Source organism: Phacochoerus africanus, chromosome 8 (genome assembly GCF_016906955.1).
Source record: "Phacochoerus africanus isolate WHEZ1 chromosome 8, ROS_Pafr_v1, whole genome shotgun sequence".
In the NCBI taxonomy this organism is placed as follows: domain Eukaryota; kingdom Metazoa; phylum Chordata; class Mammalia; order Artiodactyla; family Suidae; genus Phacochoerus; species Phacochoerus africanus.
In genome coordinates this window covers 13134632-13149887 of record NC_062551.1, presented here as the reverse complement: position 1 = coordinate 13149887, position 15256 = coordinate 13134632, and the positions used below count along the sequence as shown (strand labels likewise).

Below are 15256 nucleotides of genomic sequence, written 5' to 3'. Positions count from 1 at the left end.
GCAGGTCTATAGCAGCCGAAGCAGCAGAGGCCAACAGTCACGAGGCCTGGGAATGAAGGGCTGTTCTCACACGGAGTTATGAGAGCTAGGTAGAAGGAGGGTGCTGAGGCCTTGACTGCAGCAGCTGCATGCCTGGTATGGAGTGTCAGGGATACAAAGAACTCACAATCCAGTGCAGGAGACAGTTCCATTTATTCATTAGCAAGCGTTTATGCCAGCCAGGGCACTGACAGTACAGCAGTGACCAAGACAAAAGGTCACTGCACTCTTAGGCAAGGCAGTAGGAAACAGAAAATTGTCACACGGGAGTTCCAGTTGTGCAGTGGGATCATCGGTGTCTTGGGAGCGCTGGGACCCTTCGATCCTCAGCCCAGCACAGTGGGTGAAGGATGTGGTGTTGTCACAGCTGTGGCTTTCGTTGTGACTGGCTGATCCCTAGCCCAGGAACTCCACATGCTGTGGGATGGCAAAAAAAGAAAACAAAAAACAAAAAAATAATCATACAAATAAATGCAAAATTAAAATGACTACAATTTCACATCGGCTAGAGATCGGCCAAGCAGGTCTAGGTCCCACTTCTGCAGGCCTGCCTCACAGCCACCAAACCACCAAGCACCTGGTGTCCTCGCTGCTGCCTGGGGCTTTACAGCGCTCGCCGTTCTCCCTCCGGGGCGGCAGGGGTCAGTGCAGCGCCGCCCGCTGCTATCCCGACAGCCCTCGCGCAGGCGCGCGACTTTAAGCGAGCTGAAGAGCAGGCGCGCGAGGCAGGACGGGCGGAAGTGGCTTGTACTCTAGGTGCTGCCATGCCCGGGGACCACCGCCGCATCCGCGGGCCTGAGGAGTCGCAGCCGCCGCAGCTGTACGCGGTCGGCGAGGACGAGGAGCCAGCCGCCCGTGACCCGACGCGGCTGCGGCCCGTGTACGCGCGCGCCGGGCTACTGAGTCAAGCCAAGGGCTCGGCCTACCTGGAGGCTGGAGGCACCAAGGTTCTGTGCGCCGTGTCCGGCCCACGCCAGGCCGAGGGCGGCGAGCGCGGCGGCGGCCCGGCCGGAACGGGCGGCGAGGCCCCGGCCGCGTTGCGGGGCCGCTTGCTCTGCGACTTCCGCCGCGCGCCCTTCTCGGGCCGACGGCGCCGCGCTCCCCCAGGCGGCGGCGAGGAGCGTGAGCTGGCGCTGGCGCTGCAGGAGGCGCTCGAGCCGGCCGTGCGCTTGGGTCGCTACCCGCGCGCGCAGCTTGAAGTGTCGGCGCTGCTGCTCGAGGACGGCGGCTCGGCGTTGGCCGCCGCTCTCACGGCCGCCGCGCTCGCCCTGGCCGACGCGGGCATAGAGATGTACGACCTGGTGGTGGGCTGCGGCTTAAGCCACACGCCTGGGCCCGCGCCCACCTGGCTGCTGGACCCCACGCTGCTCGAGGAGGAACGCGCCGCCGCCAGCCTCACCGTGGCGCTCATGCCGGTGCTTAACCAGGTGGCCGGGCTGCTGGGCAGCGGGGAGGGTGGCCCGACAGAGAGTTGGGCAGAAGCCGTGCGCCTGGGTCTCGAGGGCTGCCAGCGCCTCTACCCAGTTCTGCAGCAGTGCTTGGTGCGGGCCGCCCGCCGGAGGGGCGCCTCCGCGCCGCCTTGAACCATAAGTGTGAGCAACGACGCCAAGGAGCAAGCTACCGCTGTCGCCGAAAGAACCCGAGCCGTCGGCTTGCAGACGGCGCTGAGCCAAGAACTAGAGCCCGGGAGAGGATCTGGGAAAGTGCGCTCAGAACTGATGTGCCGGACAGCTGTGTGTTTTCTTTTGTTTTATAAACTATCGTTTAAGAAACTTTTCTAATTGGGTTGACTCTCAGCCACGACCCAGTTGAAGAAACCTGCTACTGCAGCCTGATTTCCAAGGTGGAAAGGACTTTTGGTGGACTTGCCTGAAAAACGGGGACCTGCAGCTAGTGCCTTGTGAGGGATGGACCCTGTGCGGGCCACCTAGTGACTGTCTGCGATATAATGGGCCTGCTTTTGAGATAATAGACAAGGGGGTTGTGTCTTCCCACTTCTATCTGAACTAAAACAGAAATTCTTTTATAGCTGAAAAGTTCTTCTATTGTTTTTCTTGGTACAGGATAGAGCAAGGCTCTCCTGAGGTGTGTAGTGTGTTCTTGGACTCAAGGCTTGGGGCAGTATTATTTTAAATGTGTCCTGGTGTCCCTGGTCCAGTCTTGGTTCCTGGAAGAGGACATTTGACTACCAAGAATGAGAGTTTCTGAATGTTGGGAAACTAGATGCAGCCTGTTCCATTAGGGCAGAGCTGGCCTGTCTGACCACAAGGGTGGACTCGTCCCTGTGTGGCTCCGGAGCGCTGTGGGTTTGTGCTCAGGTCTGGATTGGAGAAAGGCATGGCAGCCTGTTCTCTGCCCTGACTTGGTGTGAGCTTCTGAGCTTGTGTGTCTCCAAGGCCTGCTCAGCTTCTCTAGTAAGGGGCAGTTGAGAGACTGCAGTGAGGCTTTGAGACTACACTAAGGACCCCTGACCAGGGAAAAGAAATAAAATTTTATTTCTCCCCAGTGACATAATATATTTTTCCAAAGCAGATCTGAAATATGTAAGATCACACCAGCAAGAGACAAGGTAGAAACAACATAAAAGTGATACTCCTGCTGAGACCCAGAGAGGACAGGTAAGGCTTTGGCGAGGGGCGGGGAGAAGCAGCTAGAGAGGTACCTACAGTCAGAGAGCTGGTGGTGCTCCCAGGGGGCCCTGTCCAGCTGCCTCTTAACAGGAGTGGCCTCAACTTTATGAGAATGGTGAGCTGGTGCCGGGCACTTGGAGGGCTCCTTCCTTCCCCGCTAGCCCCCAGATGGTCATCTGGAAACATGATCCTCAAGCTAAAGTCAGCACTCGGGGGAGGCTTCCCAGCTGGACTGGCTGAGCCATGCCTCCACTTGTTTGCGCTTGCTCCAGCGTGGGTTGCATGGGTGCTACTCAAGGCAGGGGATAGGAACCGCTGAAGAAAGTGCCTGGAGCTGATGAGACTGGGGGAGTTCCAGCCTTCTACTGGCTGCCCTCCTGGTCTGATGTGTGATTCTTTACCTGTAGAAGAAGCAGAAGCAGGACTTTAGCCCAGAGGGCTGAGAGGCAGGGTGTGACTAGGAAAAGGAGGTTCAAATGCTAACACCTTCTAGTCTCCCATCCCCACCGCCCTTTCTTGGCAGCTTTGGCCTCAGTGCTACTGTAGACCTGGAAACCCAGAACCACCAGACAGAAGAAGGCATTTTCTCCACCTAGCTCAGTCTTGCCTAGATGTGACTCAGTCTTGGGCGGCAATAAGGGTACCGTGGAGCCCAGCAGGCCAAGGGGCAGCCAGAGCTGGGCAAGTGGAGGAAAGGCAGCTCCTCACTGCTAATCCCCCAGCAGCCCTGGCCTTGCTGAGATGACCCCAACAACGGTAGGGGCTTGGTCTGCCTCAGGGACCATCAATAGGAGAGGAAGATGTGTTAGGGCAGGGAGCACTCGCACCCTTTAACGCTGCGCAGAGGGCGCTTATCAGATCCTGACTGGGATGGGCTCAGTCTGGGACGGTCGGTGTGCTCCTGCTTTCCTGGGGCACATGATACAGTGCAGAACAGCCCAAAGACCCTGGGGTCGCGGGTTGAGAGGGGCAGGCTTACCAGATGGTCCTCAGGCAGGGAGTTGGGGACCATGAGGCACACCTGTGATAATCCCTCTATAATGCTCAGTGCTCCTTCTCCACCCACTTTCCAGGAGGAGAGGGTGTTTTAGCCCAGAACTGGTTCAGCTCCCCAGCAGTAGCCCCTGGTCCACTTGAGCCATTGTAGCCCAAATTAAGAGGGCAGGGCCCCATCTTCTGGGCACTGCCCGTGATGGAAGTCATGTGTCTCTTGCACAAACCCAAGATCCTCCTTGCTCACAGGGAGGCCATAAGGACCCGAACATAAGGCTGAGGATGGGGGTGGGGGCGCCACCAGGCCACTCACTGCCTCCTTGGGGTCTTCTGGGTCTGTGATCGGGGAGCTGTCTGCCTCTGGATGGGTCCTCTGGCCTGTAGGCTCCTGATGAGGTTCTACGTTTCTGTATGAGGGACCCTTACTCCCGGAGCTCCGGTTCTGTTCGCAGTCCTCCGTCCCTGTACAGGGAGGGTCACTGGTCAGTGGATGGGTTCGAAGATCCCAGCTAACTCCAAAGAGGCCACTTGATACCCAGCACTCGTCTAGGGTTTCTAGGACTCGAGAGGACAAGATGGGTTGGGACACTGCTCTGGCTCCAGACAGCTGCTGAATGGCTGGGGGTCTTAGAACTATCCAGAAGTCAAAAGGGTCCTCAAGCAGCAGGAACACCCAGGGATAGTAGGGGAAGTGCACTCCAGGGAGGGTGAAGAGGAGCCTTGCAGACAGGGAAAGACGAGGCAGGATCCCAGGACCTTCAGGAGTGGAAAAACCTGAGCCTGCTAAGAGTGTGTCCTGGGCCTACACTGGGGGGTGTCTGACCTGGAAGCTGGTCCATCTGCTGGTCCATGTGGTCCACAGTCTCCAGCAGGTGATCCACCTGGGCTTTGATCTGGCTCAGCTCTCCTCTGATGGAGTGCAGCTCCTCAGTCTGGACTATTGGCAGAGGGGCCAGAGTTTGTGCCCCACCAGGCTCAGGAGGCAGAAGGCAGTGCTGCCAGGACTCCTTAGCCTGCGAAGGGCATGCCAGCTCCCCCAGCCCTGCAGGTGACGGCTGTGCCCCCTCACTCACGCTTTATCTGCCCTGCAGGCAGTTGACTAGTCCTGGGAGCCTTGTGGGGACTAAAGCTGTGCTTGACCCCCGGGCCCACGTGGGTCCCCCGGATCTTGGTAGGTGCACGGTTGATTAGTGGAGGGATCCTTTGGTAGTCACACACCCTGTGGGGACAGGACAGAGAGATGTCAGGCCAACCAGCCTGACCTGCTTCCCCGAGAGGACCGAGGGGGCAGGACCCGCCTACCTGTAGGGGAATTCTTCCCTGTACAGCTCGTAATCCAGGTCGTAGTAGCTGTTGCAGTAGAGAAAAATTGGGGAAGGGTCACTGTCTAGGACCGGAATCCTCGCCCAGATTCCAGCTTATATGGAGAAACTGAGGTATGCAGCTTTTTCTTAGAACCCCAGGGGTCTCCACCAGAAGTGCTCCTAGGGACTTGACCCAGGTCACTTTAGGAGGCCACAACAAGCCAGCTTCCTGTAGCTGGCCTCTGACGGGGCATCTTAGTGGCAAGAGGGGGCAGTTGCCCACGGGTTTCTAGATAGCCAGATCTGGGCTCTCCAAAGGCTCCCCTGCCTGACCCAAGCATTGCTGGGCTTATTCTGGTTCTTAGTCTGGCAAAGGATGAAAGGGAAGAGTTAAATCAGGGCCCAAAGTCACAAAGCAGGTGTGAGAGCCTTTAATCCTTGCGTAGGAATGGCCAGGATGCAGAGCCCAGCACTGGCAGGGCCGGCCAGGCCACCTTCCCCTTGGCTCCAGTTCCCAGGCTGCCACTGCCTGCCCTCACCCCAGCTCTCAGCACCGTGCACCTCCAAGAGAACTGGTGCCCAAGGGGTAATGGAGATGGGTGCAAGGGCAGACTGGGTCCAGCCTAGGCAGGAAGGACCTGTGGGAATACAGCTGCAAGTTTAGGTGCAGCCTGAGGCTTGGTCTGGGGCGAGTGAGGAGTTGAGGGGGACATGAGGGGCTGCAAGCCGGGGGCAGCAAAGTTTCTGAAATAACATTCTGGTACTGTGTGTCCAAGTCCTACTCCCCACCCCAAACACACACCCAAGCCCAGCCCTCAAGCCCTGCAGAGGCCCCTGAGGTGGAATAGAGGACATTCAGGGGCCCCTTTGCCTTCATCCTGTGAGGTCTCCAGGCCTGTGGATGAGATTTCCAGCCACCCCCGCTCTGATTTCTGGCCTCAGGAAGTCTGGGTGGGCAGCCAGGAGCGGCAGAGATGCTGATTCCGGTGGTGGGAGGCCCGTCCTTGGAGAAAAGAAAGTGAGCCAGCAGAGCGTGGGAGGGCAGGTACCCGGACCTTCCGGGCTTCGGGGTCGGCGTCTGGGACCCGGATCGTGATGCAAGAAACAGCTCCCTGAGCAACCGGAACAGCCAGGCCGGGAAGGCTGGGGGGCCAGGACAGAACTCAAGGTGACAAGTCTCAGCTGGGCATGAACCACTTGGGGAAAACTCTTGTTGAGGCCCCTTTGGGCTTGCCAGGGTCCCCTCTCCGCTCCTGGACCAAAACCTCAGCAGAGGTCCGACACAGCTCATGGGAGGGGCGGGGAGGTCAGTAGCGACCACCTGGGCTGCCTCAACAACCTCTATCCCACTGCAGCACGGGCGGCTTGGTGCTAGAAATCTCGCCTGCCACGCGGGAGGCCTGGCTTTGATTCCCAGCCAATGGAGGAGGCAGATTCGGGTCTTTTTTCCTCACTCGTTTTTGTTTTGTTTTGTTTGTAATTTGTCTTTTAAAAATACCCAGAAATTAATGGTAAAGGAATGGTCATTCACTGAGGGCTGAGAATAGACTCAGGAGCTGCCTGAGTTGAGACAGAAGCAGGATGAGTTTGGGGGTTAGGTGTTAGGCTGTATTTGCTACCACAGCTTGCTGCAGGTAGAGGGGTCCCTCCCCGCTTGGGGGCATCCCTACTCTTCCTCGCCCCTCCCACCGGCAAGGCACATGGCCTGGACTTGACCAGTTCTCATGGAGAAGTCATCCAGCAATGCAGGGGCCACCAGGACCCCACCCCCAAACTACCTCTCTTTGGGACATGCTCCCAAGGGGCCAGAGCCACAGCAATAGCCTGCTGCCTCAGACATGCTGTCCAGCCCTGGGGAAGGGCTTCATTCTCCTCACTGGTGTCCTCCGGGGACACAGGGGTCCTAAGGAATCCACCCCTGCCCCAGGCCTGGAATGCCAGGCACCCCTCTGGATGAAGTCTGCGTTCCTGCAGGACAGTTGTCATTACTCCCCACTGCTTCCCTGTTCCCCCACCTGCACCTGCAGGACTGGGTCCGAGCCTGCTAGGCAAGGGGGCGGGGGGCATGAACTCTGAAGGAGGCACCTGGAACCACACTGAGGAAGGGTTAACCCAGCCTTAAAGCGGCCGTGGGAAAAAACGCAGGATAGGATGAAGGGAAGGAACCACTTACCTCCCGTCAAACAGCTGTTTACAAAACCCTAGCAACCACCCAGATGAGAGCCCCCCACAGCACACCGCGTGCACACGTCTTCATCACTGGAGAAACCCATAAAAAACTGAGCTCACCCACGAGCGCGCACCTCCTCCTCAGCCCAAAGCAAACGCAGTGAACAAGGAGTCCACCCCCCTAAATGTGACGCAGACCCTCGGGCTGCCGCAGGCAGCGCGAGATTTGGCCGAATCTCTCTCGAGGTCAACCTGGAGGTGCAGAGGCTCCTCAGGGCAGCCCCCGCCCAGCCCTGCATCCCACTTCTGAGGAGATGAGATCCCAGAGGAACCAGAACCTTCGGCACCAGGGCGTTTACACAATGCTGTCCCTAACTGCAACCACCTGTCCCGCTGCCTCCCGCCTTCCCCACCGGCAAGGCAGAAAACGCTCAAATACCCACAGCTGGGCCAGCAGCCGAGCGCGGCCCCCACAAACACCCAGCGGAGGGGCGAAGCAACCACTGGGTTCGCACACACCCTCGTTAGGCCTGTGAAAATGGCACGTTGGCGGGCAGTTTGGTGAGTACCTTTCTGAAGATGTTTAAAGGTTTCTCTAAAATGCCTTGAAGTGTCCCAAGTTAGAGGGAGGATTTCCTCCTGAAAGGTTCCCATTTTCTGCTCTCAAACATCGATACCCAGAAAAAGCCCCCAAGCATCTCACAGGCGAGGCTCCCTTTGGAGGAGCCACACCCCTGCGTCCAGGCGAGAGAAGAGGTTATGTCAGCTCGAAGGGGCCTTGGAAGGAGCTGGGTCGACACCCCTCCCACCCAGTTTCCAGACAAAACCAGTGGCCAAGGCAGACAGGACCTCCTTTGGTGCCACAGTGAGAAGGACGGGCAGCCTGCCTGGCTAGTTGTCAGGCACTGAACAAACCTCCAGCGGTCCGCGGTCCGTCCTGGGGGGCTCAGCGCCCCAGTCAAGCTGGTGATCAGACTCCCTCCCCGGCAGGCAACCCCGACAGACTCACCAGGAGATGGCTGTGCCCCAGGGCCTCTTCTGGCCCGGCCGGGCAGGACCAGGCTTGGGCTCCCGAGCCATGTCTCTGTCTGAAGAGAGAGCCAGAGAGTGGGGCAGAGCTGGGGGGGCGGTTCAGGAGCAGGGGGCCAAGTGCATGAGCACCTCCCTCTCCGCAGCTCTGAGGGGGTGGCCATTGGCCCCTGCGAGGCGGTGTGGTGCAGCACCCATCCCTGGCCTGGCCTCTGGACCCTGGTCCCACCTCTTCAGGACCAGGCTCTGGCTCCAGAGGGGCCATCTCCATCCTCAGGGGACCACGGTGCTGAGACAGTCCTGTTGGCTCATTTCAAAAAAACCTCAAGGGTGGGAAGGCTGCTTTCCTTTTCCCCCAGACTGACCGTAGGAATCAACCCCACCACCCAGGCCCTGGAATTTGGGGCGATACCGTCAAAAGGCGGGAGTAGGGATGTCCGTGATCCTCTGAGGAGACCCAGCCCTGGGCAGGTTAATTCTCGAGTGTTCTCTTGCTGCCTGTCTGCCCGCCCACTGGCCTGCCTGCTGCCAGGCCCATGCCTGCAGCAGCTGCCTCTGGTCTAAGCTCCTGGGTTGGCTGTGTCTGAAATGGCCAGCGTGGCTCTGAATGAGAAACAAAGCAAGCAGGCCCGCGTGGGCTGGCACAAGGACACCCCGCTGCCCTCTCTTCTTGGCGGCGGTGGGGGAGTCAAGAGTCCGCTGAACCTGATTTGGGGGAGGGCTGAGAAGTCAGGCAAGGCAGCCGTCTGTGCACCAGTCACGGCAGATCGTCTCTTTTATGGGCTCCTTCAGCGTTTACCCCTTGAGCACATGGCTCTCTGCTTGTGGGAGACGGAGAGGAATCCCACTCATGGCTGTACCCCCACAGCTCTCTTAGGGCCTGGCTGCTTCTGCTGTCCAGTTATCTGCTGAATAAATGAGTGGAACTCCATTAAATCAATTCTAGCTTTTGTTTGTGGCTTGGGATCAGACCCCAGCGTTTCACCTGTGACTTCAAGGCCTCTCCCTGAGCCCACTCCCTTTCTTCCTGAATCTGTGATCAGCATCCGTGGCCCCCTTTTAGCTGTCAAGACAGTAACAAATGTGAGTCTTCTCTTTTTCCTGTTCACAAGACTTCCTGCAGCACAGGCACCAAGATGACTTATTCAACACCTGCTTGCTCCTGGCGAGGAACAGAGACCAGCAACCATGTCCCTGAAGCATTACCAATTCAGATCGAGTGTTCAATTAGGAAGTTGACGATTCTCTAACCCCTGCCCTCAGCCCTTCTCTCCTTCTATCAACCTGGAGGCTAGTGAGCAAGCAGGTGTCGGTACACACAAGTTCATTGAGCTCTCTGCTTTCCTGCTAACCCTGGAGTTTGAGGGTAATATCTGTCCTGATTCAGGCTCTGCTCTCCTTGCATTTTGAGCTCTCCAATTTTACTAGGATCTGTTTTCATGAAGCTTCTTTGTAAGTCACCCATCCTTTCTAAAGGGGGAGACCATGATAACCTGTGTTTTAAAATAGCTGTTGGAAAACAGCATCCCTCATAATTAAGACATTTAACAGAAGCCAAAGGCCAGACAGGTTCAACCTAGTTCTTGGACCAGCATCTTGTGTCTTTCTGGGAAAATGGGTGAACTTTTAGAGAATTTGGAGTTACAATGGCCATTCTGGGGAAAGGTTTTTGTTTTTGTTTTTGTTTTTTTGGCTACATCTGCAGCATCTCCGTTGTGGTTGTACCACTTTACATTCAGTGCAGGAGGGTTCCCTTTTCTCCACACCCTGTCCAGCATTTATTATTTGTCGACTTTTTGATGATGGTCATTCTGACTAATGTGAGATGATATCTTACTGCAGTTTTGATTTGCATTTCTCTAATAATTAGCATTGTCGAGCATCTTTTCATGTGCCTGTTGGCCATCTGTATATCTTCTTTGGAGAAATGTCTATTCAGATCTTCTGCCCATTTTTTGATTGGGTTTCTTTTTTTTTTTTTTTGGTTATTGAACTATATGAGCTGTTTTGTATATTTTGGAAATTAGGCCCCTGTCAGTTGCATTGATGGAAATATTTTCTTCCAGTCTGTAGACTGTCTTTTCATTTTGTTGATGGTTTATGGCTGTGCAAACATTTATGAGTTTGATTAGGTCCCATTTGTTTATTTTTGCTTTTATTTCTTTTGCCCTGGGAGATTTACCTAAGAAAATATGGCTCTGATTTATATCAGAGAATGTTTTGTATATATTATCTTCTAGGAGTTCTGTGGTATCATGTGTTATATTTGAATATTTAAGCCATTTGGACCTTATTTTTGTCTGTGGTGTGAGGGGGTGTTATAACTTTACTGATTTGCAAGCGGCTGTCCAGCTTTACCAACACCACCTGCTGAAGAAAGTGTCCCTTCTCCATTGTGTATTCTTGCCTCCTCTGTTGGAGATTAATTGACTGTAAGTGTGTGGGTTTATTTCTAGACTTTCTGTTTTTGTGCCAAAACCATGCTGTTTTGATTACTATAGCTTTGTGGTGCTGTCTGAGGTATGGAAGGGTTATGCCTCTAGCTTTGCTTTACTTCCCCAGTTTTGCTTTGGCAATTCTGGGTGTTTTCATCCTAGCATTTCTTATAACTATTTGCAAGGCTGGAAATCCTGGTGCTGGCTTCCCAGTTATTTACATGTTGTCTGTTTCATCTTTCAAATCTTCTATATGCTGTAGGTGCGGCCCTAAAAAGAAAAAAAAATGTTAATCTCATCCAAAACACCCTCACAGTCTCACCTAATATAATATTTTTAGTCTCTGGATACCCCCATGGCCCAGTTAAGTTGACACGCAGAATTAACTATTACAGGAGCCAAGAACCAGGAAAGTAGGTGGAGGTGAACCAGGAAGGACTGGGGTGGAGGTATTTGCTGCATATTCACCTCTCACAAAGACCCCCCAAGACAGATTTCCTAAGTAACACCCTCTTGCGTTCCCCCAGATTGTGAGTCCTTGACTGCAAAGAACATGGATAGGACAGTTAATGAATGGGAGTCTTAATGGGTGACAGATGATGCAAGGCTGGGGTGATTGGCAGTCAGATGGGAAGAAAGAAGGCTGAAGCAGAGAGGTCAGGCTGATGGAAAGACGGGAAAAGGAGAGAAGCAGGAGGTGAACGTATTGAACACCAGGTCCCCAGATCTCCCTGAGCCAACTCCCGGACACATCCACCCTGAATTCATGAGACGGATGCAAAATAGTTGACTCATCTTCACAGAGCTCCCAGCCCAGGAAGGAAGGAGGGGGTCACTGTATCCTTCTCAATATTAAAGGTTGCAACCAGCAAGCATTGCGTCATTGCCACAATGAGTGAACACCAACTATTTGCCAGGCATTGTGCTACACATTTTATGTCCATCATCTCATTTAATCCTCACAAGCATCTTGCAGGGTGGGTGCTTCCCCATCTTGCAAAATGGCTACCGAGTGTGTCCAGAGTCACATGGAGAGCAACTTGGGAGAAATGATGGGATGTCAGCCACTTGCCTCACACAATTCCTATGGTGTTCCAGGAAGTTAGAGGACTCACTGAAAGTCACCTCTGGGCTCCGCTAGAAGCATAGCCTGACTGTGTCAGCACCTCCAGGCTTTTGCACAGGGGTGCAGTGCCTTTGCACAAGGATGCTCCATTCCCCGCTTTACCTTGCATGGAACCCAAAGGCTGGCAAGGCCCTGGTTAGAGCTCTGCAGACCAGGGTCCCAGGTGCACAGGTGGCTTCTTGCAGTGGACCTGACTCATTCTTTTGGCCGCCCACATCAGAGTCCCCTTACTGTATTAGAAGAATCCCCCAGCTTTAAGACGGAGCCTGCCTCCCAGGAATGAAGCTGAAAATATCCCTTTCTGCCTCCCTTTCCCAGCCTCCCTTGCAGCGAGGGCCTGGGTACCTGACTTGGCCTGTCCACATGCCCACCTTCAACTTCAACTTGCCAGGAGTTCCCTGGTGGCTCAGGGGTTAAAGATCTGGCATTGTCATTGCTTTGGCACAGTTTTCCTGGCCTGGGAACATCTACATGCTGTGGATGTAGAAAATAAATAAATAAATAAAGCAGCAGCTGCCAATGGAAGAAGCTCATTTCAGCAATTCATGGTGAATTTGGCAGCAATGCCAAATCCTTTAAGCTGCTGTGCTGGGCTGGGGATCGAACCTGCATCCTGGCACTGCAGAGATGCTTCGATTCCACTGCCCCACAGCAGGAACTCCTTGAGTCAAGTTTTAAGCAAACATTGGAACAAACAAACATTAGACCTGTCCTAGCCACTCGAGCTAGCTCCATGGAATCCTAAATACCAATACGTTCAACCCCATCAAACTTTGTTTTCTTCCTTCCCTACTCTCTGCCCTCAGAATCCACTCCCAGATTACTCTGCAGGGTAATAAAAATAAAAATAAATAAAAATAAATAAATAAATAAATAAATAAAGCAGCAGCTGCCAATGGAAGAAGCTCATTTCAGCAATTCATGGTGGCCCTGGCAGCAGCTACATCCAGCTTGCAAAGGTGGTGGCACCTCCTTCCCTCATTGGTGGTGCCCGTTGTGGTATCTGTCCCCGGCGGAGGTAGTGGGGTCTCTTCCAGAGCTGATCCTTTGACCTTGCAGAACTCCTGGGAGCTAACCAGTATCTTGGACAAATTCCTTTTCTAGAGTCACCAGAATAAGTTTCTGTTGCCTAAAGAACCTTCACTGATACAAAAATAGGACTAGAAGTGGATGGAAGAAGCCTTGTGGGAAATGGGGGTGATGTCAGGGTGGAAAGTCGCCAGAGGACAGTGAAAATCCAGCTGGTATTAAAGGACAGGACACCAGCAGCCTATGGCATGCCATGGAGAGACAGTTAATCCTGTGGGCCCCCAGAACAAAGCGCCCATCAAGGGCAAGGCTTTTGGGACCTGGTGGCTCTTGCCATACAAGGATATAAAGATAACTCTGAAATCAAGGGCTGTTGGGCAGGGTGTTGTGCCAATGGCACCAACAGCTTGAAAGAAAAACCAGCTCAAAGTCCAAATTTCTGGATCAAGAATTAGAAAGTTCTTGGTTAGAAAATCAGGGGATTTTTATACCTTGTAGCTGCAAGAGAGAGAGTTAAAACCCAATCTTAAGACTTGATTGGTGGCTTTAAAATGACATTATCAGGTGGCTTCACACTCTCTCTGGGACTCTTTTCTCTCTCTTTTTTTTTTCGTTTTCGGTTGCCCTGAGGCATATGGAGTTCCTGGGCCAGGGATCAGAACCGAGCTGAAGTCTCAACCCAAACTGCAGCTGCAGCAACTTAGATCCTCAACCTACTGTGCCAGGCTGGGGATTGAACCTGCATCCCAGCGCTTCCAAGAAGCCGGCGTTCCTATTGTGCCATAGTGGGAACTCCTCTCTTTTTTCCTTTTTTGGCATATGAAAGTTCCTGGGCCAGGGATCCAAGCTGCATCTGCAGCCTGCGGCAGCACCAGATCCTTAATCCACTGTGCCACTGTGGGAACTCCCCTCTCTGGGTATGTAATTGGAAAAGAATGGAGAGCAGAGGCCATTAGAATGGGGCTCTTTGGGAAGGTGTGGAAGACTCAGGACCCCCAACCCCTGCAAAGGCTCCCCTGCTAGTCCAAGAGACTCTTTTTGGTCACTTGAAGGTCCTGGGGGCAGAAATTCACTAGCTCTTTGCCAAAACCATATCCCTTCCCTCCTGGTCACACATCTAGGTGGAGTTGCTCATCCTCCCTGGCATGGCTGAGGAGTGGCCAGTGGTGATGGGAGGGCAGGATGTGCACCCCTCACAGCCTGATCCATAGCATCCTCCGAGTGCCCACTCACCCTCCTGCTTCCCAAGTTGGCCACCTAAATGTCAGTGCCGTGAGTGAGCTGAGAAGCTATATGCTGTGGGGTGGCAGGGTCCTGCTCAGGCTGGGTTCCCCTCCCCCACTGCACATGTGCAGTCAGGCCAGCAGCTAACATTTCCTTAAATAATACACTCTGGGCAGTTCCCGTCATGGCGCAGCAGAAACGAATCTGACTAGGAACCATGAGGTTGCGGGTTTGATCCCTGGCCTAGCTCAGTGGGTTAAGGATCCAGCGTTGCCATGAGCTGTGGTGTAGGTCGCAGACACAGCTCAGATCTGGCGTTGCTGGGGCTCTGGTGTAGGCCAGTGGCTACTGCTCCAATTAGACCCCTAACCTGGGAACCTCCATATGCCACAGGTATGGCCCTAAAAAGAAAAAAAAATATATCACTCTGTAATGACCTTGCCCTGCAGGAGTCCCCTTGTGTGCTCTCCCGCCTCATCCTTCATTTTCTCCAGACAAAAGAACAAGTCAGATCCTGCCAGGCCCCAGGAGGCCAGTGACTTCAAATTTGAGAGGAGGATATTGAAATACCAAAAGACCCCTAAGATTTTGCTAATCTATACTGGCAAAACCCTGCAGAGTAATCTGGGAGTGGATTCTGAGGGCAGAGAGTAGGGAAGGAAGAAAACAATGTTTGATGGGGTTGAACGTATTGGTATTTAGGATTCCATGGAGCTAGCTTGAGTGGCTAGGACAGGTCTAATGTTTGTTTGTTCCAATGTTTGCTTAAAACTTGACTCAAGGAGTTCCTGCTGTGGGGCAGTGGAATCGAAGCATCTCTGCAGTGCCAGGATGCAGGTTCGATCCCCAGCCCAGCACAGCAGCTTAAAGGATTTGGCATTGCTGCAGCTGCGGCGTGGGTCACACCTGTGGCTTGGAGCTGATCCCTGGCCTAGGAACTCCATATGCTGCTGGGCGGCCAAAACAGAAAACAAACAAAACACCTCGAACTCGATTGTGGCCAAATAATATTAGCTAATAGCTAAGAATAAACATAGCTAAGACTTCCTGAGCATTTACTGTCTGCCAGGGACTGTTTTAAGCACTTTACTTATTTAGCAAATCTACTTAGTTAACAAATGAGGTTTAGATGGTATAATGTTCAAGTGACTGAGAACTGAAAGTGTTGGTTCTCACCAGGCTGTTTCCAACACTCAAATGTGCTCTCTCATTTTATTATCCTCACTTTACAGCAGAGGATCATGAGGCAGAGAGATGTAGGGTGACCACCTGTCCCGG

General features: G+C 53.8%; 2 protein-coding genes across 2 annotated transcripts; one reads left to right on the top strand and one right to left on the bottom strand.

Annotated features, from left to right (window-relative positions):
- Nucleotides 1–732: 732 nt before the first annotated feature.
- EXOSC6 (exosome component 6) lies at nt 733–2075 on the top strand. The gene has a single exon (XM_047789523.1). The coding sequence runs from the start codon at nt 804–806 to the stop codon at nt 1620–1622; it is 819 nt and encodes a 272-aa protein (XP_047645479.1). The 5' UTR covers nt 733–803; the 3' UTR covers nt 1623–2075.
- Nucleotides 2076–2510: 435 nt separating this feature from the next.
- Nucleotides 2511–8435, bottom strand: LOC125133166 (uncharacterized). The gene is made up of 12 exons (XM_047791305.1): nt 8394–8435; nt 8051–8223; nt 7575–7665; nt 7334–7441; nt 6016–6078; nt 5749–5800; nt 5506–5604; nt 4965–5079; nt 4736–4881; nt 4486–4599; nt 3976–4124; nt 2511–3070 (listed from the first exon to the last, which is right to left on the bottom strand). Exons 1-12 carry the CDS (start codon nt 8433–8435, stop codon nt 3032–3034), a joined length of 1191 nt encoding a protein of 396 aa, XP_047647261.1. The 3' UTR covers nt 2511–3031.
- Between the last annotated feature and the right edge of the window lie 6821 nt (nt 8436–15256).